The sequence below is a fragment of the Zingiber officinale genome, chromosome 1A (assembly GCF_018446385.1).
Source record: "Zingiber officinale cultivar Zhangliang chromosome 1A, Zo_v1.1, whole genome shotgun sequence".
Lineage (NCBI taxonomy): Eukaryota > Viridiplantae > Streptophyta > Magnoliopsida > Zingiberales > Zingiberaceae > Zingiber > Zingiber officinale.
Window position 1 is genome coordinate 29,054,414 of NC_055987.1, and position 24,175 is coordinate 29,078,588.

Here is a 24,175-nt window from a genome sequence, read left to right on the forward strand (position 1 = left end):
CGTCGAAGTTTGGGGTCCTTATATAGGACCCCGGAGAGGCGCGGACATGCTTCTCGATGCGTGCACGCTTCCCCAAACATACCTCTAAATGAGTGTATTAGAAAAACATGCTTGACGTCATTCCGCAATCGTCCCAGCATATCCCTGACGTGATAGTGAAAACTTCCACCGTACTATACTCTGTTCGGTCCGGCCGCCGACCATGCTGTTTGTCGACGGCAGGCGTCTCGAGGATGATGTTACCAGCTGTCCCTTTCGTCTTTTTACGTCTCTGGTCGGTTCAGGGCCATATATATATATATATATATATATATATATATATATATATATATAATGGTAAGTGCGTAAGAAACTACTTGAACGCCTTGTCCTTGCATCAGGGCTCGGGAGCACAGCTAACTGCTATGTGAGATCGAATTTTATCATTAAGAAACAAAAACCTTGCTTTCCGATGCAATTTGTCATGGGAATGGTAGCCTAAGTTTATTTTGATAATGAAACATAAGAATGTTTATATAGCTATTTTTTATTAAAAAAAATAGCTATTTTTTTATATCTGGCATCCAACTTATTGACTAAATCTGAAGTGGACGGTTCCACTCAATATTTTGACTACTAAGTAAATCTAAAAAGTAAGTGGCTTATTACATGCCGCCTGAGCGCCATTAGTTGTCCAAACTTCATATGCATGCATTGTATAAGTTTTGAATCCTGATTGCTTAGGAATAACACTGTGTCTTTTGCCACCACACCATGCCACTTACCACCACATCATGCTATAGCAAATTTATAAGAAAATTTTCTTTCAAATAGGACAAGCAACTAAAGAATGTTAGACTCCTGAGCTGCCTGTTGCGAGCGTTTCCCTATTTATCCTGGTACTAGTGAAAAACTTTTATAAAACCAGACAGATCATCCCAAACTCAACGTTACCCAATTAATCATTTATTTTACCACCACACTATGCTAGGTGGAAATAGCTATTCCTTTCATAGCAATTGGCCCACATAGCTATTCTAAAAGCATTTATTACATCAAAATGATATATATTTTCTGAGTAATAGCTATATGATAAAACACATTATTTACCTAAAAATTACGACCACACCATGCCGGGTGGAAAATAGCTATTCCTTTCATAGCAATTGGCGCATAGAGCTTATTCTAAAAGCATTTATTATATCAAAATGATATATATTTTCGAGTAATAGCTATATGATAAAACACATTATTTACCTAAAAATTAAATGCATAACTAGGTTTCTATAACCTAAATAAACAAATAGAACAATTTAAATAGATAGCAAAATAGTTTTGAACAACAATTACATTGTTTTAAACGAAAACTGACCACTTTAAATAAAAAAAACTTAATTCATCAGCATAAATAACTATAACCTATTCTACAGGAATAACCCAAACAAAATTAATACAACATTCTCAGGCTAAGAACAAAAATTCCATAGTCATTTCAATGGTGGTCAAAATGACACATTACGATAGCAGAAACTATCAGCTCAGTGTGATGTGCGTAAAACAAGGGAGTTAGAAAATAGAGTGCTTACATGAAACTACCGGTTGCGTCTGCGTCTGCGATTGCGGGCCGCTATCGGAGGAAGCTTTTCGGAAGGCCCAGTAGGTAGCAGCTGCCCAGTCCCTTGCTCTATGCGTTTCTTCAGCTCTTGAAGAATTCGAATTTGACCCAACTTTTCTGGAGATAACTTTTCCCAATAGATTCCTTGTATGTGCAGTCACTTTTTAGAATCACATTGAAATTTGATTAGGGAAGTGAAATGGAGGAATTCAACTATGGTACCTTGTGGCTTTGGTATTTTTGTGTTGGTGTAGATGACCTGAGTTGGAGTGCAGATAATGTCAACCGGCACATCATGAACCAAGAGCTTATCCACTGGGATATCATCATTCACCAATTGCTTATCATGAACTGGGAACATATATAAGGTTTAGTGATTGCTACTGTGGATAAAAGGATTAAAGAAGTGGCAAATCATAAAACAAATGGGAGAACTTGAGGTATGGTATAGACCGGATGTTACTATCATCGTATTGTCATCAATAGCTCCCATGTATCGCAGCATTCCATACTCAAGTTCTGCAAAGCCCTGCAGGCCAGATGACAGATTATAGCAATGAAAATATATCCTGATGACAATATTAAATGAGCATAAATTGGCAAAAGGAGGAGACTGATTGCAACAAGAAGATGGAAAACTTGCCTCGCCCTTGCCCAATCGTGCTCCAGTTCTTGGATCGACTGCAACTGAACCAATAACTAACAAATCAACTTTTATTTTTTCATCCAAGCCAATAGGACGGCCATATTTTGCAGCTCCTACAGAAGTACATGCTTCCAAAATTGACCCAGAAGGTAGTGCCTCAGATTCTAGTACAGAGAAAAAACCAGTCCTCAGTCGTGGTTGAGGAGTCAACAATTGCTTCCCACCTGCATACACGACATTACAACCTTATTCGAGAACAGGTAGCTCTTCTGTAAAGTTTGTCATAGATGAACCAATAAAAGGATTTGGTATTTTAAACTTGGTAGATGTATTAAAATATGCACGCCTCCAATAACTCTTCACCTCCAAAAACTACAGAAAATATTACAGATAGGAACAATAAGATAATCGCGAAATGTTCCTTATTGTAACATCCAACCCAAGAAGAATCTAATATATATATATATATATATATATATATATCCAACGGGCTGTTTGTTATTAGAATATAGCTCGCACAAAGTACAAGATTTCAACCAGTTGGCAAGGACTTTGTCCCATACAGTGTCCAATGGTACACAGTCCACCTAGTGTGGTGCAGACATTAAAAACATGCCAATGATAGCATTCTACTCTTTATGAAATCCTACTTGTAAGAAGTATCACTAAGGACATTGGCCTAAACAAGTAAAACTTCTGCAAATGATCAATTAGCCCATGAATGTAGTTACATAAATGAAGTGCAAAACCATGACTAGAACATTAGCAAATTCTTTGACCTTTGTTGTATTCAAGAGAGATGGATTTTGTAAGGCTGGAAGATTTTAAAAAGTTTTAAATTCACCTGAAGAAGCATCCATCATTTGCTCCCTATGTGAGAAAACTCTTCTGGTGGAGGCATCTATTAACTTTTTTTTTTTTTTTTTTCTGGTTCTCATGCAGGACTATAAGTGTAGAGCTATATTTCTATGGCAGGCTTTGTCTAGGATCTGAATAATGGAACTTTATGAGGAATTGAGGAAGGGTTTTCAAGTAAAGAAAAAGGATGGTCCCGTGAACATGGCTCCTGTAAGAAGCGGAGTCAAAGGAGAAATCATATACCTCAAAATAGCATCCGGTAGACACAGATAATGACACATCAAATAGTTGGAACAGGTATCTTTTAGTGCTCTTGTTGTCAATTTGTTATATTCTGATTTAATCAAGGAAAGAAATTTTAGACATTTTTAAAAATTATGAATAAACACTACATACTACTTGTTCAAATCTTAATACAGAAGCAAAAAAGGAGCCAAAAATTAAAAAAAAAATAAAGAAAGAATTGCAATCAATGTATTGGTATATGTATGGTCCTACTGTTTGCAGAAAAACAAAAGTTTACCTAGTAAAACCATAGCACAAAATGGAGATAATTAAAATCAGGTAACCTGTGAGTGTCAACAAGCGGACTTGTTTCTGAGGTGAATCAGGATTGACCTTCACACATCCAGCCTTCTCAAATACATCCAACTGACCTAACTTAATTCCACAAGTACTTAAATAATTCAGAAACATCATTAACTCTATGTAACTAACAACACTTATAAATTTGAACTAGACAAAGAAGACCAAGGGGTAGAAGCATTAGAAACTTGCCAAAGGTACCTGAATGTGACGTGCCCAACTGTTATGTAAAATTTAGAAGACTTGAAATGAAAACAAGCAAATTCTGTAGAGCCACAGTTTGAACAACTCTCCTACTAATATGGAATTGATAAAAATTAGAATAATTTATGCTTCCACTTTTCAGGGGTTATTATGTTGTATGTAGCAACTGACAATGATAATCCATGACAGAAAATGTTAAGTATTAGAAAAAAAAAACCGCAAAAGGTCTCACTGCCACCACCATACCCATCCACGTGCACGCATTCCTTTTCTTTTCCCCCTTTCTTCTTCTCCCCATTCTTCTTTTTCTTTCTACAGCGGCGACGAACGGCAGATCAATCCCTGTTCTTCTTCTCCAAGCTTGCAACCCCTTCTCTTCTTCTTTTCTCTTCTTCAACGGCAACAAGCAACAAGCTTCCCCTTCCTTGCTGTCCTGCTTCTCGGCAGCACCGTCGGAGCTCCTCGGAGTGTGCCGGAGTTCGCCGGACCACCAGAAAAGAGGGGAAAACAAAGCCCTAGTAGCTGCCCTCTTTTCTAGCCAAGCACAGCAGCCACCGGAGCTTGCTGTGGCCTTCGCCGGAGCTATCCCAGCAGCCTTCTTTGTTTTCAACCTTCCCTAACTGTCATAGTTAGCTTTCGTTTTCTCCAACAGCAGCCTAGCTGCGGTCTAAACATGATCTACGACTCAATAATTATTTTTTATCTCGCTATCTCGTACCATTTCACATTCCTAAATGAAATCTTTGTTCCAATCTAAATAGCCCTCCTAACTACACGTCAATTCACTCAAAGCATCAAAATATTCCTTCTACAGGTTACTGTGATTGCTGAAAAAAAATGACAGCAACTAAGATTGTTTCCCTTCGTCGCTGGCTGACTCAGCTAGCTCCAGCGAACTCCGGCAACTCCGGCGGTGCTGTCAAGAAAAGGACAGCAGCCCTAGCTGCTGTTCGAGAAAACGAAAGATAACTATAAAATTCGATAAATTTTCTGATTATTCTATTAGGTGGTGCTTAGGATTTCTTCTATTATACTATTATACTGTCATGAGTGTGAGATATCGAATGGGATACCGGGAACTATATCCCTCACCGAATGAGGTACCGAGAACTATAGGCCGGGGCGTGACAGAAAAAAAGGCATAAGTTCATTAAAACAGTTAGTCCGCAACAAGTTCATTAAAACAGTTAGTCCGCAACCAGATGAACCACATTAAATGGGTTCTATCAGTACATTGATTGGTCATTACTCTTTACAATCATTTATCAGATTCTGAACCAGAGAGGCTAAAGTGTTCTCGCATTAGTCTACAATAGAAGGCCATGATTCCAGTCTTCCACTCCGCTACAAGGTTGGCATGAAAATTGATTCGAGGACACTTACCAAAGGTTATTTTTCTCACGTTCTTTGATTGACCCAGCGTGTCCTTTACCAGTGGCGATGGCAGGCCAATGAACATCTATCTATTCTTCAAGTGTCAATTTGTAATCTCCAGTTTGAACTTCATTAGCCTAACTATCCACTCTGCTTGATACCTTGGACTGTGAAGTCCTCAGATACTTTTCACTGTGGTTCTACATCTGATTGGAATACAATAAATGATGGTATATTCAGAACATTCCTCCTACCTGCTGGAGTCTATAGAGCATTCTACGAACAAACACAACTTAGGATATGTTTGAACCCTAACTATGCAGTTTCTTTGATCTCCACAAGTTGTCATCTAACCAGCCATTCTTGCATCTAAAAACAAATTTGTTTTCTTTCCACCATCAATTAGCTAACTTTTCATATCAAATTTTTAAAGAAATATAATTCAAAGTTGGATAAAACAGATTGTGGAAATACCCGATCAGCGGCTAGAGCCGCGCCGTCGAAATTAGGGATTCGGTGGTGGACGGGGCGAGGGTTTCGCGCGATGTTCTCTGCCTCTAAGAGATCCCACACCCTCTTCCGGATCTTCCACTTCCATGCCTTGAGATCTTCTTCGCCGGCGCCCTCTTCGGATACAACGGCCGCGACGGCGGCCATTGAAGACCGTGCCTCCGCGTCGAGGCGAATCCTCTCTGCCTCAAAGGCTTGCGGGTCGAAAGAAGAGGAGGAGGAGGCGCGCTCCGTTCCTGCGCGTGCGGCAGATGCCAACGCCCTCGGGCCGGTGATCGAGAATGGTCGGCGGATTCGAGGGGAGCCGACAGCAGTGGCAGGAGGCCACCGAGCGACGCGATGGAGAGAGAGCAGCATATCTGATGGCGACGTGGCATCAAGTGGTTGGTGACTCTGTTACTTCAAGTCCCGCGTTCCGTGAGTGGCAAACGACCGTTGGATTCCGGAGCATTGCTCATGTGTTAATCTTCGAAACAGATCGGGCATCACATTGCCGTTTCGATTGTCGCATCATATCAATCAACGGCGCAGGGGAGCTCTGATAACATCGGCAATGGAGATGCAAGCGCGCAAGGAGGTAGGGTTGGCGCAGGACCTGATCCCACCCCTCCCGCCGCTCGCCGCTGCCCTCCACCGTCGTTTCTTCTCCTCCCACTGCGCTGGTTGCTTTAGGCCCCTTGAATCCCCCTTCCCCTGCGCTGGCTGTCGGGGTGTCACCCACTACTGTGACGCCTCCTGCTGCGCAGCAGACTTCCCAGCCCACTATTCCAGTGGTGAGTGTCATTTACTACGTCTCCACCATGAAGGAGACACCTCCGATATTCGTGCGGCCCTTCGCCTCCTTCGCTTCTTGGAGTCCATGGGGTCCCTCCCATCCCCTTCACTCCCCGAGAGGCCGCGCCGGGTTGCCGGATTGCTCGCCAGCGATCTTGATAAGGTGCTGGAAGAAGGAGGGGAGCTGGCGGAGAGGATTACAGAGGGAGCCACGCTGATGTCGGTCGCGAGGGATCGTGATCGATCGCAGGTGACCGGCGGCCAGGAGGCTGTCACGACGGAGGAGGTGCTCTGGGCAGTGATAACGAACGCTGTGGAGGTGCACGTTAACGAGGTCGGCGCACTAGGGGTCGCCGTCTTTGGGCCGGGCTTCTCTTGGTTCAACCACAGTTGCATGCCCAACGCCTGCTACAGATTCGAGTTGGCTCAGAGATCCGGTGGATGCGGAGCATATGAGCTGGAATCGTTTCTCGTATCGCCTGCTGCAGCTGGACTGGCAACGGAATCGGTAAGTAGGACACGCTTCTCCAATTCCAAGCTGTTTTTGAAAAAAAAAAAAAATTGAATTTCTTAGATGATTTGAACTTATTGCATGTTTGTACTGTGTGGTGAGGTTTTGATGGGTGTTATGTTGGTTGCAGTTCAATGCATGGATTTCTGGTGAAAACAAATTGACCCACGGTGAATTTTTTGGTTTTATTTTGCATAAAATATGAAATTTATTTGATTCCTTTTGACAGTGCACATCATTCAGGATTTTCTAATATTGGGCCAAGAGTAATAGTCAGGAGCATAAAGCCAATGCAAAAGGATGAGGAGGTTTGCATCACTTATATCGACTTGCTGGAACCTAAGGTATTAAGTACTGGTACTTGCTGGCTAGAAACGATAGAAGGTTCTAACCTAACTCTACTTTATTGTGTTTATTGGTGTCAATCTATTTTCGCAAAAGAGAACGTATATTGGCGCTGGTACTTGTGAGTCAGAAATGATAAAAGGTTCTAATATGACTCTTCTTTATTGGTGTTTGATGCTAATCTGTCATTGAAGTATAATGGAAAAAATGATCCTTGTATCCACAATCCAATTTCAAGGATATTCTAATTATTTTTTTGTGTTCCTCATTTGCTTGAAACAGGATTGGCCAGGTTGACATCTCTTTTTATTAAGTTCCTCATCAAGATTCACCTTTTAGTACATCCATTGTGTTGTCTATATCAGTTTACTCATAGTTTCACATTAACATACACTGCAAGGCATCTTTAATTTAAGCTCCCTGCATCCTTACCTAATTCACCACAGCTCTTAGAATGGCATCTTCTTTTCAAATTGATAGTAAACCTTTTGAAGTCGATATATTTTTTTCATAAGCAGTTAGGGAACCCGAAAATATTAATGCTCTTTTCTGTATGTATGATAGAACTTTATCTACACGGTATTCTAATTTGTGCTATGAAATAATCTATTTTCTATCCAATAAAAAATTGTACTGATGGAACAAATATTATCTTAAAAACTACACTAAATGCCCTTGAATTTGAATTACTTATCAAACTATTATTCTACTATATTTGTTCCTTTTTACATGAAACTGTGCAAATGCATGATTGAGGCCTGCATTTTTACTAAATTTTCTTCTTTTTTTCTAAATCTTTTTCTTACTGGTACAGTTTTGTAACTTTCTCAAAGTAATTTTACATCTCAGACCAAAAAGCTGACCATTTTGTTTCTAGGTTAGGAGACATGCTGACTTATTGGAAAAATATAGATTTGTTTGCTGCTGTGGGCGATGTAGGGTAGCATCTGAGATGTATATGGATTTTGTTCTGAATGTAAGAAACTGAACTTATGCAAGGATATTGAACTTTCATTTTGCTTTTCTCTTGTTACTTACATGAGACCAAAAAGAGTTAGCTCATATATCCACCATTACATTAGATGAATTTATTGTTTGATCAATCATTGAGTTCGGAAACAGATAAACTCTGTCACTACCTCATTAAAGTCTGGCATGAAGAACTCCATTAGTTCTTGTACTTGTAATCTTTTTTTTTTCTAAATCTTCACAAGTTCATAGCAATTTTAATTCTATACTTTCTTTATGGATTGTGCATTGCTTGTATATTTATACTTCTATTACCTTTCAGCTTCTTTTTAAATTTTAAACTGAGTTTTTGTTTTTGCCCTTCATCTTGACATCTTTATATAATATATCTTTTCGGCTGCAAGAGCTGAATTCAGGTTCTTTGATCTCCTAGTTGGATTTCTCTATGAATGTCATTATCCTTTTCATTCTTTTTCTTTTGTAAATTGTAAATGTTAATTTAACTTCATCAATTATGAGGCTATTGAGTGGGCCATTTGTGAGTTGGAGTCTTAAATTTTTTGAAATTTTTATCTGAAATGTTAAATTTATTTAGTGCATCACAAGCAGGAAGAAATTCATTAGCTTAGAGTGGCTAATGTTGGGGTAACTATACTGCACTATGATATGGACAGTGACCATTCCTCTTCATAAGGTTCAAGTGCCTCCTACCCTTTGCTAAATTACTTTCTAGATCCCTATAAGGAACCAACTGGGCAAGATTGTTTTTGCACCCTTTCATAAGGGGTGTCTCCACTTTTCCTTCTTAACAAGACTTTATGGTTCACTCTGAAAATGGTGTATACCTTGATGCATGCTACAGCCTAGATTAATTATAAGAATGACCTTAACATTGATGACACTTTGAATTTAGGTTTACTCTGCCATTGTTGATTTTCCTCTCATTTTTAGCCACTACGGACTCCTGGCACTCTGCTAAAGGATGAGTTCTTTATTTTCTGGAGTTTAGTGCAAAATCATTTTTTATTTCAAACTTAAGTTTCCATGTTTGATTTTACTTTTGGGTACCATATCCATCTTTCCTGGGATTAGAGGTGTTCCTCTGGGTTATATCTATTGATGCTCCTTATAGAGGACCTTAATAATAGAAGCTTTAAGCATGTGTTCTTCTGGTTGTATAAAGAATAACTTACATATACCATACCTAAATTTGAAATCATGGTGATAATGATGAAACTCAACCACACCAGACCCATTTTTCAACTTGCACGAAGTATTGAAAGTTTGGTGTTGGATGAGCTTTGATTTGTGTCATCATGATCCTTGATCAAAATTTTAAAGAGATGTTAAGAGGAATAAATTGAATTGCAATTACTTGGAACAGTTTACGAAAATTTGTTCTAGATTATTTATGAGAGCAATCAGCATTTTTGAAAATATCCTGAAATGTCCTTCGTGAATCTTCAAGAGCAGCTAGTCCCTAAATATAATACCACTTGATAAAAAAGTAATAGTATAAGTTAATTACTCAAGGGTGGTCAGAATAGATGGATTTGTGTTACTTGTCAGCATTGTGGCTATTAGAAGCATGCTTGGATCAAAATTATATATTGTCTCACATAAGTACCTGATTTTCTCATATCTGTGAACCTTAATTTGTAAATACATGAACTACTTGGCAACTGTTACTGAATATCTAATTTGACACCTATAATTTAGTGAAATATAAACACATAAGATTGACTTCAGATTAGTGTGATGCTAGGGAATTGAGCTTTAACAACTATAGCAATAGCACGTATCCCAATTGTGAAGAGCTTGCTGATTTATTCGACCAAGCTATGGATGAGTACAGATTACATGAGAATCCTGAAGCTTGCAGTAAGAAACTTGAAAGCATGCTTTACAGAAGCTCTGTGGACCAAGAGTCTCAAGCTGGAGAGAAATTCAAATTACATCCCCTTCATCATCTTTCCCTTAATAGCTACATCACACTTGCTTCTGCATATCGAGCACAGGTGTTCTCTATGGATGAAAGCAATAATACTGAGTGCCTCAAGTTGGACAGAGCTGCTGTTTCATACACTTTGCTGCTTGCTGGAGTTGTCCATCACTTGTTCTTGTCTGAGCCCTCCCTAATAGCAGTCACTGCACATTTCCTTATAAATGCAGCTGAATCTATCCTTGTGCTTCTTAGACTTCCAGAATGGTCTTTTGATAAAAAACTTTGCAAGTCAGAGATTGACTTGATTATATGTCACTATCCGAAAGACATGATGGAATTTTCAGTGGATAAGTGCAGGGATGCATCAATGAGGTTTCTTGGATCGGTTTCACAAATCTTATTCAAAACTTGGCCTTACCTTACTCAAGATTTAACAAACTTGAAAAATATTGACAGCCCTGTAAATTTCAATTGGCTCGGGTCTAAAGTGTTAAATACTCAGTGTTTAGCTAGCCATAGAGAGTTATCTGACTTCCTTGAGAAAGAATGTGTTGAAGATAGATATCTTGGGCATAGATTGATCAAAGACCAAAACACAAGCTTATTTCAGCTTGCTCTTCATTGCTTCATTTATGGTAGATATCTTGCAAGCATATGCTATGGACCAGAATGCTATTTGGTACATCATGCAGAAAATATACTTCATGGTCTTTGTAAACATCTTTTGACCAAACACAGCTAGTAGTATTTTTCACAATGTCTATTGGTTTTATTCTCAACTGAAGACGTTGCAACAGTGTGATTCAAACTGGCATTCCACATTCCTTTCCTTTTTGTACATATCTGGGTTGATTGCCATTTTATGCTCTAATCCAAATCTGAAGTGAGGACGACAATCAATGATCCGGCGGTTCATTCAGAGAATATGTTTTTCTGTACATTTTATTGCTTCTGATCAATGGTTCTGCTTTCAGTCTAATGCACCCTTTTGGTGTTCCTTTCTAAATCACTTTTCTCAGAACCTTTAAGATGGATATGCTACTCGGCGGTAATGACTAGGCTCTGCTAGTCTAATTGATGAAGTATCACCATCCTGATGTCATTTATCACTTTTGTGACCCTTTTTTTATTTTAGCTTCCATTTTGACTGGAATAAGTTCAAGTTCATAAGTTTGATAGGTCAACGGATGCTCTAGCTTAGCTTTTTGGGTCCGAATCAGGCAATTATGTTGTGCTGAAGGATACATCTGTATGATGAATCACACTCTCATTTTGGCTGTAAGAACGAGAGGCACTGCACTTGCTTCTCATAAGAAGGATACGTGTCATTCATTTTATTTTCAAAAATTTCTTGAGGATATGTAGGTTACATTGGTTGTTATTAAAAGAAGTTTGATTTTATTCATCTCAGCTAGAGAAAATTGCATGTAGTGATTATCAGTACTTTCTCACTGTATTGATTAAATCACTCTTGGACTTTATGGATTGTATAATGATGTTCCTTGGAAAGGAAGTGAGTTTGATTGTCATTCTGCAGTCTGTGTATTCTTATGTTTGAACGCTAATGATCTTTGTTTATCATTTCTTATAATCCTACTAATGATAGATCCACTGGTTTGTTTTACCAGGTTGTTCCAGACCGGATTCATGTTGTTCCACACCTTGGTTCTTATCTTCTAATATCAATCCTCTACAGCTTCTTACTTCACAAAAATTTGCCATCTCACCTAGTATTTGACCTTCATAAGGGATGATTTTCAATCTTTTCTGAATAGGACTAGTATAATTTATCTGGTCCAAGTTCTGATCCACTTAGGCTTAAAAGTCCATTTTGGATAGATCAGTCAAAATTAATTCTAGATATAAGTCCAATGTAAATATTGTACTTTATATTTTCATTATATAACCTATTAGTTCAAGTTATTATTCTATCATTTATATTTTCAGAGCGTGAGTTGTTATCCAAATAGAAAAATCTGGCCAGAAATGTCTAAATCCCCATTTCCTTGTTAGCTATAAAGTATAGTTCAATTTCTAAATTAATTTAATGAAAGTATTCATCAGATTAAATTTTGATGGTTTATCTCAAAACAAGAGAATCAATGTTTGAATCCTTCCAGCTAGTTGATGTGTTTTGCAGATCGACTCGGGTAGGGAATTTTATTTGTTGAGTATAAAGATGTAAATTGACCTCTTTCCTAATAGCTACTTTAATGAAATGGTTATTCAATTAAATTCAGGTTAAATGGTTTACACTTGTTTAGATCTGAATTCTGAATAATTATATATTGACCTTAAAGTCTTATTTGCTTACTTATTTCGGTTTATATATTATGCTAGTTTGTTATAATGTGAATCAGTATCTTTTTTTGTGTTTGACTGGGAGAAAACTTGACCACGCCACAGACTTTCAAATCAACTTTATTCCAAAAAAAATGTCTTTCCTCACAAGCTTTCAGCTGATCCTTGCACTAGCTAGCTTGGCTTCTACCATGATACTTCTTTTCATAGTTTGTAAAATTATCATTCTAGATCCGCAACATTGAATCAATCCTGGATATTGCAGGATTATTTTTTTTTTACAATGAAATCGGAGTAGAATTAAAACAAAATTGATAAAAATTTTGAGATGTCATAACTTTTAATTCAAATTAAATCATGAAATTTATAATTTCAAATTAAAGTTTGCTCAGTTAGTTAGTGGGTGAAATACATAACCGTTCAAATTTTAGATTAAAAAACATCATTTAAAATTTTTTTTAGATTCAAAAGATTTTTAATTTTTTAAATTATTTTTAGACTATTTTATAATTTAGATTATTTTTATTTTTTTAGAGAGTAAGGATTCTGAGATTATTTAAATATTTATTTAGTTATTTTTAATTATTTTTATTAATAATATTATATTATTTTTTTATCAAAATAATAAATTTTTAGATGCCTATTATCTGATTTTCTATCGTTAGAAGATTGCTTTTACTGTTTGTGTTCAAATCAAAGGTTTCAATAAATTTACTAAGTCAATTGTTTTGTTAACCTTGAACAATTTGTTAACTTTGAAACGTCCTGATAAGAGATTATTTTTTTTTTAATGTTCAATCCAATTATTATTAGTGTTAGCAGAAATTTTACTCTTTTATTTTTTAATATAAAAATATAAATATTATTGAATATATTGTATTAGAATGATAATTAAATTATTAATTAATTTAAATTTGTATAGGTAATACTGTCAATGTTTATGTAAAATTATTAATATATTTTTATGTAAATCATTTTTTTTAAAAAAATATTTTTTAAATTATTAATCAGGTATAAAATTTCAAGAGTTTTTAATATGATTTTATAATTCTACTATTCGATCCTGTATAAGGTCACTGTTATGTAAACTACACTTCTTTCAATATATATATATATATTGATTTATTTAAGGAAAATTGCTTTTTTTTCGATGATATCTCTATTCCACAATCTTTATAAGAGAAATTTTTTGATGATATTAGAACATCTATGTCACGTGTAGATATAATAATGAGGTGGAGTGATGATTTACTATCTCCATCCCGGAATTTCATCCTAACAGAATCAAATCCCCATCCTTGCCCATCTTCACTCCTTTTCTTGAAATTAATTTTATATTATTATTATTTTGTATTAATAATAATATTAATATTCATATCAATATTATTTAATGATATCATTATTATTAATAATTTACGAAATATATATTATTATATTATTAATATTAATAATAATAGAATACTTATTATTATTTTAGGAACGGATTAGGAGATGAGGATAGTTCCATCCTTGAAAAAAATCTCTGAACCTATCCTCATTTTTAAATAAATCAGGATCCCTGTTTCCGTTTAGATTTTTTTCCATCGAGCCTGAACCTGTGAGTATTGACATCTCTAGCCACCAATTAAGTTAGGATATGCACTATAATAGGACATGTTAGATGGATACATGTCTAAGAAAAACTTCTTCTCATTTGACAGTTGATTAAATCACATAATCTGGACGGACGGATCATTATGTAATAAATAATCTCAAAAGAAGAATTTTTACGCAACAAGTCTTAACTTTTTTTTATTTCGATGAAAATAATTCAAAAGCCATAAACGCAGCAGCTTCTTTTTAAAGAAACACTAGCCATACTCTTTCTTGCTTAATAATTATAATCAATACCAACACATTATACGAGACCGACACAGTAAATAAATCAATCAGTTAACAATCGTTCCACATAGAAAAAAAAAAAAGACTGGAAAGTTCACAGGGAGGGGGGTACTGCCTATATCCCAGCAAAACATGCATACAAAGACGCAAAAGCAAAAACAGAGAGATGGCAATGGATCATCATCAGATCCACAAATTTGAATCCAATCATTTTCTTTCACAGAATGCATGATACAAGACATCGCCTGCTGATTTATTTGTGGAAGAAAAACATTCCATCCATCCATCTCTTAATTCTTCCTTTCCAGGAGGTTTGTCACTGGCCATACAGCTTGGCACCCCGAATCTAAGAAGACTATATTCATATAACATCAGCATCAATGTTTAGTAGAAAATCCACAAAGAGACGAACTCAATCAGAAATCTTCAAGCAATCCAATCCCTCAGTGCGGCTTCGTACGATGCGAAGGAAAACTTCTCTGACTTGCCGTTCCAATGGTTCAAGGCCTTCCTTTACAGTTTCGTAGATTTGGGCCAGCTCCTGCATCTGCTGCCTCACCTCCATCTCCTTCTCCTCTGTCAAAGGAAGCTGGGCAACATCTATCACTTCCATCAAGTGATGAACGCACTTCTCGATCAGGTGAATTTCCTTCAACAGGCCAAGAGAATTCTTCCGCTCCTTCTTCTTGGACTCCTCTACTATTTTCTCATGGAGGGTCAAGAAAGGGGGCGCCCACAGGTAAGCCCGAGGAATGGAGAAGTGGATCTGTAGGCCGCGGTCCTGGCAGGGGATCGCCGCCACCAGAGACCACATCACGAAGGTGAGGACCGAGTTCATCGTGTAAACAGGCACGACGAATCCAGCGGTTTCAGCCACCTCGTGGGTCCGAGGCGCGGATATGTTGTTCGCGATGGCTTGCAATTGTCGCGCCGCGGACCACGAACGGGAGACGCTCCAGGACAGGGAGCGGAAGTGCGAGCGGCGGCCACCAGGCCCGCCGCCGCTTGACGCGTAGGAGGAGCCCCCGTTGCGGCCGAAGGAACGGTTGCGGTGGGAAACGACGGAGCCCGAGTCCTTCTCGTCGAGCATGAGGATAGCGATGTCGCAAAGCGCTTTCTTGGCCCGGCGAAGCTGTCCCTCCCCGAATTCTCGCTGCTGGGGGTCGAGGGCCACGAGCACGATCTCGATGTGCTTCCGCCACTGTCGCACCTGCTCGATGCCGTCGCGCACGGCGTTGCAAATGTCGAGCGCCTTCACGGCGCGCTCGAAGAAGTCGGAAACCAGGCGGTCGATCATGGCCGGCGGACGACGGTGGCCTAATAGAATCACCCGGAATTCCTCCTGGCACACGAGGAATGTGTCCAGAAGCCTCCGCAACCAGGAAATTGATAGAATCTCGTCGTCTCCGCCTGCGAGGTCGTTAAAGAGGTCCGCTACCTGTTGCTGAAAAGCGTCCAGCTCCCGCTGCTCGCCGGCATCGGCGTGGCGACGATCCATCGGATTGGCGGAGTGATCGCGTCGGAGGCTTAGGAGCGTGCGGCCCGCCAGGGCGAAGGGGGCCGATGAGCCATGGAAATCCGCGGCGGGCATCGTCACACCGCCAAATCCCCACGCACCGAGGCGAAGCACATCACCCAAACCCCACTCTCGATCGCAATCGGAGGGCAAATAAATGCGGGGAAAGGAGCGAACTGATCGACGGAGGAAGAGGAGGTCGACAATGGCGGATGCCTTCGAAACCCTATCGCTCCTCTTTTATTGCCATCGGAAAGGAACTCGTCCCCTCCTCTCCGGGGGCCACACGAATTTACCTCTTTCAGTAATTCTCAACTATATTTCTAAGGTGAAAAAAGCGGGTCGCGTCGGCCGTCTGTTATCTTAAAAGAGCTGAGACGCCATCGTTACACGTGGCACGGAGCAGCATCACCGCACACGTACGCTTTCTATGCGCGGGTCATTGTGCGGCCGCGCTGAATCGACGCTCGGCGATGTTGACTCAGACAACTTTTGCATTTCTTTGACGATACAACCCTCGCTACTTCGTACTTTACCATTATGCCGTCGGAGGGCATTTAGGACATTCGGGGCGGAGCTCGGTTAAAAAGAATTAGACGCGACCGACGGGCTGGTGAGGGGTCCACGTCATGCTATTTAGTAGCGAGATCTCTTCGATCTGGATTTGCCGATTTTATACTCAAATCTAATAAATATTTAGGTTTTTTAGCCGCTTCTACGACAACCCGCTTCCGCACCCGTCTAGGTTCATGGGACCCACGTCGTGAATCACAGATATGGACGGTAGGATCAAGAAGTCTGCTTGGGATCGGACGGGCTTGATCGCGAAGGCATTTTTGCGGTCGGCCTCGAGCAGGTTGAAGTTTTCGTGGGTTGACGCCGACCGACGGCAGACACGTCGACTTTTGGTGTTTGTTTTTTTTGTTTATAATGCAGCGGATGAGATCATGAGAATCAGATGGAGAAAGCCAACTCAAAAATCTCCATTTTGGTCAAAGCGCATGGCTCGTGTCAAATCCGACCGTCAGGTTTGACTTTGACTTCCTTGATTTTTACCTGGAATCTTGAGACAGAGTCTGTTTAATGTCACGCAATATAAAACAACAAATAATACATTCAGTTCAACTGCAAACAGTAAGTTGGAAATATTTCCACCGACAAGTCTGCTTAATCAATTTGTGGGAACAAAATGATGGCTTATGGCATAATCCTTGAAGGATTTAGAGAAAAAAAACAGGGAAAGCAGACAAATGGAGACAGCGACTTGGAAGTCGGCAAGTGTAGCAATTTTAATAAATTATATATTTTTTATATCGTTTTTGAAGTTGAGATCTAATCCTTTAAAGATTGTTTGGTTTTTTATCAAAAGATTGACGAATATCGTATTTATTAAATGACTTATCGTAATTTTATTTATATTAAAGGGTGTACATAAATGTAATTCTTTTTATCCTTTCCGTCAATCTCCTCTTCTCATTCAATATTTTTTAAGAATTTAAATTATATTTTTAATTGAAAATCATTTTATGATTCGGATGCACGTAATTTCATCCTCTCTCTCCCTCTTCCTGGTCTTATAAATACGAAATGATCATGAATCTCCTCCGCTTATCACACCTCCTCATGCTGTTTTACGAGATTGCAAAAGACTATTTAGGATTTAGGGATATGTCATAAGAGTTTCAAAAGACGAGTTCAAAGTACGACAGCGATTAAGAACAACAGCGTTGAAGGATAAATTTCTAACAAGAGTAAAATTAGTAGAAGACAGATAAAGATTGAGCGATGTATGTATAAATTTATTACTGTAAAATAGGGTTGTCATGCATAAAGAAACTACTATATATTTTGTAGTAAAAGGTGTTGACAAAAATTATGTTTATGGTGTCATTGGATGTGTAAGGAATAAATATTGAACAACACGTGTAATATGATGTACTCCATTACTTAATCAGTTTGCAAGGTGTTCCACTGTGATTAGGGTTATAAATGGACCAAGCGTTAGTGAACAAGCTTGGTGTTCGACTTGGTAAAAGATTATTTATGTTCGTTAAATATACATAAGATCAATTAAACAAACAAGCTTAAATAGCTTGTTAAACTAAACAAACAAGCTTGAACACATATGTGTTCAGCTCGTTAACGTTCGTGAACAACTTTCATGACTAATATTCGTGAACAATGTTCACGAACCATGTTCATTAATAAAACTCTTATCAATATGCTAAATAAACAAATATATTTGAATTTATTAAAATCAATAATCAATAAATAACTAAAAGTTTTAAATAATCAAACAAACCTGAATTCAGAGTTCAATAACATCTAAACAAATTAAGCTCAAGTTAAGATTGAATTGAGAGCTCAATAACATCTAAATTAATCAAGCTTAAGTCAAACTTCAAACAAGTTCAAGCCCGTAAAAAATAAATCAAGCCAAACTTGAACAACTATTTCAAAAGCTTAGTTCATTTTAAGTTCGGCTTGACTCGGTTACCTTATCAAACAAGCTTGAACACCCTAAAACTCGTCTCGGCTCTGCTCGTTTATAACCCTAACTGTGATGCTAGATTTCAGCTAGACCTTGCTCATGCATGTTAGGTTGATATGGTATGTATAATGAATAGTACAAACCAAGTATGATTATATCAGATATAAAAGTTAGGTTTGGAGCGACCATATCATATAAAAAAACATAGATAGATCGGGAGAACGCGATGAAGTAGGTTGTTGGAGATTATAAGCAAACATATAGAGATCTTCCATTATATCTGTGTGAGTTAAGAGTCAGGGATCTTGAAACCTATGTGGCACTATACAGGAATGGTAATAATTAGTTCCAGCACTATTTTTGGGATTTTGGAGCTTGTCGAAGAGTATTCAGGTCTTATTTATGCAAATTGATTGGAATTGATGCCACACATATGAGAGGGAAGTATTCGGGTGTGTTGTTGATCGTTACAACAATTGATGCTAATGACAATGTCCTACCAGTAGTCTTTGGAATCACTGAAGTTGAATATGAATCTGCATAAGAGTGATTTTTGGATTATACAAAGAGATTTTTTACTGTTGATGCACAGTTAATGAGCATAGTATCAGATAGACATTGTGACATTATATCAGTAGTTAGAAAAGTCTACCCAACCGTTCATCATGCTTTCTATTGCTACCACATATCTTGCAATATGGTAATAGATACTGACAGTAGGTCAGCTTTACGCTTGTTTTGGACAGCAGCATGAGCAAAGACAACACTCCAATATGATCTCATAATATAGTCCATGCTTGAAAAACATCTAAATGCCCATAAATGGCTTCAGAACATGGAGGAGGTCTCAAAATGGTATATTGCTTTGACACCTCATGCTACCAAAGAAATGGGTTCAAAGAGAGAGAAAGCTAGACGATATAAAGTCCACTCCCACTCTCAATCTGAAATGGAAGTAGAGACATAGGGTGCTTCATTCATTATTGATTTGGAAAGAAAATATTGTAATTGTAGGGAGTTTCAAATTTCAAAACTGCCTTGCTCACATGCTATTATCATCACCATTCATTGGAAATGGATACACTCACATATTGTGAGCATTATTTTTATTTACAGAATTGGAATGCGACATACATGGATCGTATTTACCCCTATCTAAGCAAGGAATTTGGACCAAGGGGCGTAAACAATATTATAGTTCTATGCCCCCGTAGCTTTGTGCAACCGGGTAGGTGAAAGAAGACATGGATCAAGTCGAAACATAATGGGAAGGTAAAAATCAAATGCAGCCTGTGCAAAAAACTATGCCATAATCGAAGGACTTGTAGAATGTCATCAGCCCATAGTGTTTGACTTACTTGTATATATATATACAAGAATATTCTGCTTGATTTATATATTTTATAAGCAGGATGAGTAGATCCATATATTTTCTATGTAGTACATCCATAGTGTTGTAAGAAAAATAGTTGTACAAAGTGACGTTACTGTTATATCTTTATATATAGTATTTATTTTTTTAATACAGTGTTATCTATGATATGAGAAATGTAAATCAATCCTAGCAAGGTAGAATTAATACTTCACACAATATCTCCATTTTGTAAACTAAAAACTCGCTAGTAGTTGTAAATTTTTAGAAATGTAATAGGCTTAGACCAATGCATTTCAACTTTACAGGTTGAAGTTGGAAATTTCAAAGTCTTGTAAATTTATTTTTAATTCTAACTAAGTTATGACTTAAACAAAATGAGTGTTGTTGTGCTTGAAAAATAAAATAAGATAGCAGTTGTTGTTCATTGAACATAAATCAGATGCACTGTTCTGTGCCAACAGGCATGGAGCAAGAACTTCAATTTTAGCAATTACAATTAAGTTTTGACACCATATCTATCTTCTCCTCTCTCAAACCTTCCTAGAGAACGTGAATTTAAAAAATTCAAGTACCCTAGGGCTATTAGTTGGTTTTAGTTAAAATCCACTGATAGACCTAAACAGGTTTGATTGCACCCATTTTAAATCTTGTGAGTTTTTGTTCTTGCAAGGACTCCAACGGTGTTATTCATTACTTATTTATAGCTCTCTAGAGGTAATCGAACGTTACAAAAAAATTCATCTTGATTGTGGGCCTAATAGGTTGGGGCCTTGGCCGCTTTATCAACCGATTACTAACAAGTTTTTGATCCCAATATAGAAAACTTGAGGCCATATCTCCATTCTATAATCTAAAAACTTGCTACGAATTGTGAAATAGTTTAGAAATTCAAATAAGCTAGGTCTAACACTGGATTTGAAGTCTACAATGTGTAATTGGAAATTTATAATATTATTATAATTTAGCTTAAATCTCTAACTAAGTTTTGACTTAAAAATAAATTGGTGATTACTGTTTTTGTAAATTAAAATTTGACAGGGTGTGTTGTTCATTAAAATCCTTAAGGTACACATGTTCCGTACCAACAAGCACGGAGTAAGAATTTTAACTGTAACGGTTATAACTAAGTTTTGATACTATATCTAGATTTTTCTCTCTCAAACGTTCCTAGGGAACATGAATTTAAAGAAATACAAGTACCCTAGGGCCATCAGTGGATTTTGGTCAAAATCCACTGATGGATCTAGACAGGTCCGATTGCACCCATTTCAAGTCTTGTGAGTTTATGGTCTTACAAGGACTCCAACGATATTATCCATTACTTATTTATAGCTCTCTAGATGTGATCGAACATTACAAAAAAATTCAGCTTGATTGTAGGCTTGATATGTGATAATATCAGGCCCACGTTAAGGCTGATATTATCCTATATCAGGCCTACGTTGGGCATGATATGGTATCATATCAAGCCGAACTTGGGACTGATAGGTTGGGAGCTTGGTCACTTTATTCAACCAATTACTACTAAGTTTTTGATCCCGATATCTAAAACTCAAGACTATATCTCCGTTCTATAATCTAAAAACTTACTACAAATTATGAAATAGTTTAGAAATTCAAATAAGCTAGGTCCAACACTAGATTTGAAGTTTATAGCGTGTGATTGGAAATTTTTAATATTATTGTAATTTAGCATAAATCTCTAACTAAGTTTTGACGTAAAAAAAAATTGATGGTTGTTGTTTTTGTAAATTAAAATTTGACAAGGTGTGTTGTTCATTAAAATCCTTAAGATACACATGTTCTGTGTCAACTGGCATACAGTAAGAACTTCATTTGTAGCGGTTACAACTAAGTTTTGACACCATATCTAGCTTCTCCTCTCTCAAGCCTTCCCGGAGAACGTGAATTTGAAGAAATCTAAATACCCTAGGGCTATTAGTGAGTTTCAATCAAAACCCACTGATGGACCTAGATAGGTCTTATTGCACCCATTTTAAGGTTTATGAGTTTTTAGTCTTGCAAGGACTCCAACGGTACTATCTATTAGTTATTTATAGCTCTATAGAGGTGATTGAACGTTATGAAAAAATTTAGCCTGATTGTGGGCTTGATATGAGATAATATCAAGCCCATGTTGGACCCAATATTATTCCATATTAGGCCTATATTGGGCCTGATATGATACCATGTCAAGCCTAACATGGGCCTGATAGGTTGGGACCTTGGCCACTTTGTTCATCTGATCACTACTAAGTTTTTGATCCCGATATCTAAAACATGAGACCATATCTCCATTCTATAATCTAAAAACTTGCTACGGATTGTGGAATAGTTTAGAAATTCAAATAGGCTAGGTCCAACACTGGATTTGAAGTCTACAACGTGTGATTAGAAATTTTTAATATTATTGTAATTTAGCTTAAATCTCTAACTAAATTTTGACTTAAAAATAAATTAGTGGTTGTGTATTTTGTAAATAAAATTTGACAGGGTGTGTTGTTCATTAAAATCCATAAGGTACACATGTTTCGTGCCAACTGGTATGGAGCAAGAACTTCAACTGTAGCAATTACAACTAAGTTTTGACACCATATCTAGCTTCTCCTCTCTCAAACCTTCCTAGGGAGCGTGAATTTAAAGAAATCCATGTATCCTAGGGTCATTAGTGGATTTTGATTAAAGTCCACAGATGGACCTAGACAAGTCCAATTGCACCCATTTCAAGTGTTATGATTTTTTAGTACGTCTTTCAAGGACTCTAACGGTGTTATCTATTACTTGTTTATAACTCTCTAGAGGTGATTGAATATTACGAAAAAAATTCAACCTGATTATGGGCTTGATAGGTTGGGACCTTAGCCGCTTTGTTCAATCGATCACTACCAAGTTTTTGATCCCGATATCTAAAACTTGAGACCATATCTCCATTCTATAATCTAAAAACTTGCTACGCATTGTAAAATAGTTTATAAATTCAAATAGCTTATGTCCAAAGCTGGATTTGAAGTCTACAGCATGTGATTGGAAATTTCTAATATTATTGTAATTTACCTTAAATCTTTGACTAAGTTTTGACTTAAAAATAAATTGGTGGATGTTGTTTTTGTAAATTAAAATTTGACAGGGTGTGTTGTTCATTAAAATTGTTAAGGTACACATGTTCTATGCCAACTGGCAATGAGCAAAAACTTCATTTGTAGTGGTTACAACTAAGTTTTGACATTAGATCTAACTTCTCCTCTCTTAAATCTTTCTAGGAAATGTGAATTTGAAGAAATGGAAGTACCCTAAGACCATCAGTGAATTTCGATCAAAGTCCATTGATGGATCTAGACAAGTCCAATTGCACCAATTTCAAGTTTGTGAGTTTTTCATCTTACAAGGACTCTAATGATGCTATCCATTACTTATTTATAGCTCTATAGAGGTGATCGAATGTTATAAAAAAATTCAGCTTGATTGTGAGCCTGATATGGGATAATATCAGGCCCACGTTGGGCTTGATATTATCCCATATTAGGCCAATGTTAGGCCTAATATGGTACTATATCAGACCCAACGTGAGCTTGCTGGTTGAGACCTTGGCCGCTTTGTTCAATCTATCACTACCAAGTTTTTGTTCCCGATATCTAAAACTTAAGACCACATCTCCGTTCTATAATATAAAAACTTACTACGGATTGTGAATTACTTTAGAAATTCAATTAGGCTAGGTTCAACACTGGATTTGAAGTCTACAATGTGTGATTGGAAATTTCTAATATTATTGTAATTTACCTTAAATCTCTAACTAAGTTTTGACTTAAAAATAAATTCGTTATTGTTGTTTTTTATATTAAAATTCGACAGAGTGTGTTGTTCATTAAAATCCTTAAGGTACACATGTTCCATGCCAACTGACACATAGCAATAACTTTATTTGTAGTGGTTAAAACTAAGTTTTAACACCATATCTAGCTTCTCCTCTATCAAACTTTCTTAGGAAATGTAAATTTGAAGAAATCTAAGTACCCTAGGGTCATCAGTGGGTTTCGGTCAAAATCCATTGATGGACGTAGACAAGTCCAATTGCACCAATTTCAAGTCTTGTGAGTTTTTGGTCTTACAAGGACTCCAACGGTGCTATCCATTACTTATTTATAGCCTTTTAGAGGTGATCGAACGTTACGAAAAAATTTATCTTGATTGTGGGCCTGATATGGGATAATATCAGGCTCACGTTGGGCCTAATATTATCTCATATTAGGCCTATGTTGGGCCTGATAGGTTGGGACCTTGCCCGCTTTGTTTAAC

The 24,175-nt window shown here is 37.4% G+C and overlaps 3 protein-coding genes across 4 annotated transcripts; 1 reads left to right on the forward strand and 2 right to left on the reverse strand.

Annotated features, from left to right (window-relative positions):
* Positions 1 to 1,299: 1,299 nt before the first annotated feature.
* Positions 1,300 to 6,169, reverse strand: LOC122022240 (5-formyltetrahydrofolate cyclo-ligase-like protein COG0212). The gene is made up of 6 exons (XM_042580203.1): positions 5,736 to 6,169; positions 3,668 to 3,758; positions 2,238 to 2,464; positions 2,048 to 2,123; positions 1,817 to 1,945; positions 1,300 to 1,738 (listed from the first exon to the last, which is right to left on the reverse strand). Exons 1-6 carry the CDS (start codon positions 6,126 to 6,128, stop codon positions 1,572 to 1,574), a joined length of 1,083 nt encoding a protein of 360 aa, XP_042436137.1. The 5' UTR covers positions 6,129 to 6,169; the 3' UTR covers positions 1,300 to 1,571.
* On the forward strand, positions 6,152 to 11,645 carry LOC122022213 (protein SET DOMAIN GROUP 41-like). 2 transcript variants are annotated; one of them, XM_042580201.1, is made up of 5 exons: positions 6,152 to 7,053; positions 7,187 to 7,226; positions 7,300 to 7,400; positions 8,279 to 8,377; positions 10,125 to 11,645. In XM_042580201.1, exons 1-5 carry the CDS (start codon positions 6,325 to 6,327, stop codon positions 11,055 to 11,057), a joined length of 1,902 nt encoding a protein of 633 aa, XP_042436135.1. In that variant the 5' UTR covers positions 6,152 to 6,324; the 3' UTR covers positions 11,058 to 11,645. The 2 variants fall into 2 exon arrangements, with proteins under 2 accessions (XP_042436135.1, XP_042436136.1); XM_042580202.1 differs by lacking the exon at positions 8,279 to 8,377.
* Positions 11,646 to 14,664: 3,019 nt separating this feature from the next.
* On the reverse strand, positions 14,665 to 16,251 carry LOC122022255 (protein ROH1-like). Its single transcript, XM_042580208.1, has one exon. The coding sequence runs from the start codon at positions 16,086 to 16,088 to the stop codon at positions 14,910 to 14,912; it is 1,179 nt and encodes a 392-aa protein (XP_042436142.1). The 5' UTR covers positions 16,089 to 16,251; the 3' UTR covers positions 14,665 to 14,909.
* Between the last annotated feature and the right edge of the window lie 7,924 nt (positions 16,252 to 24,175).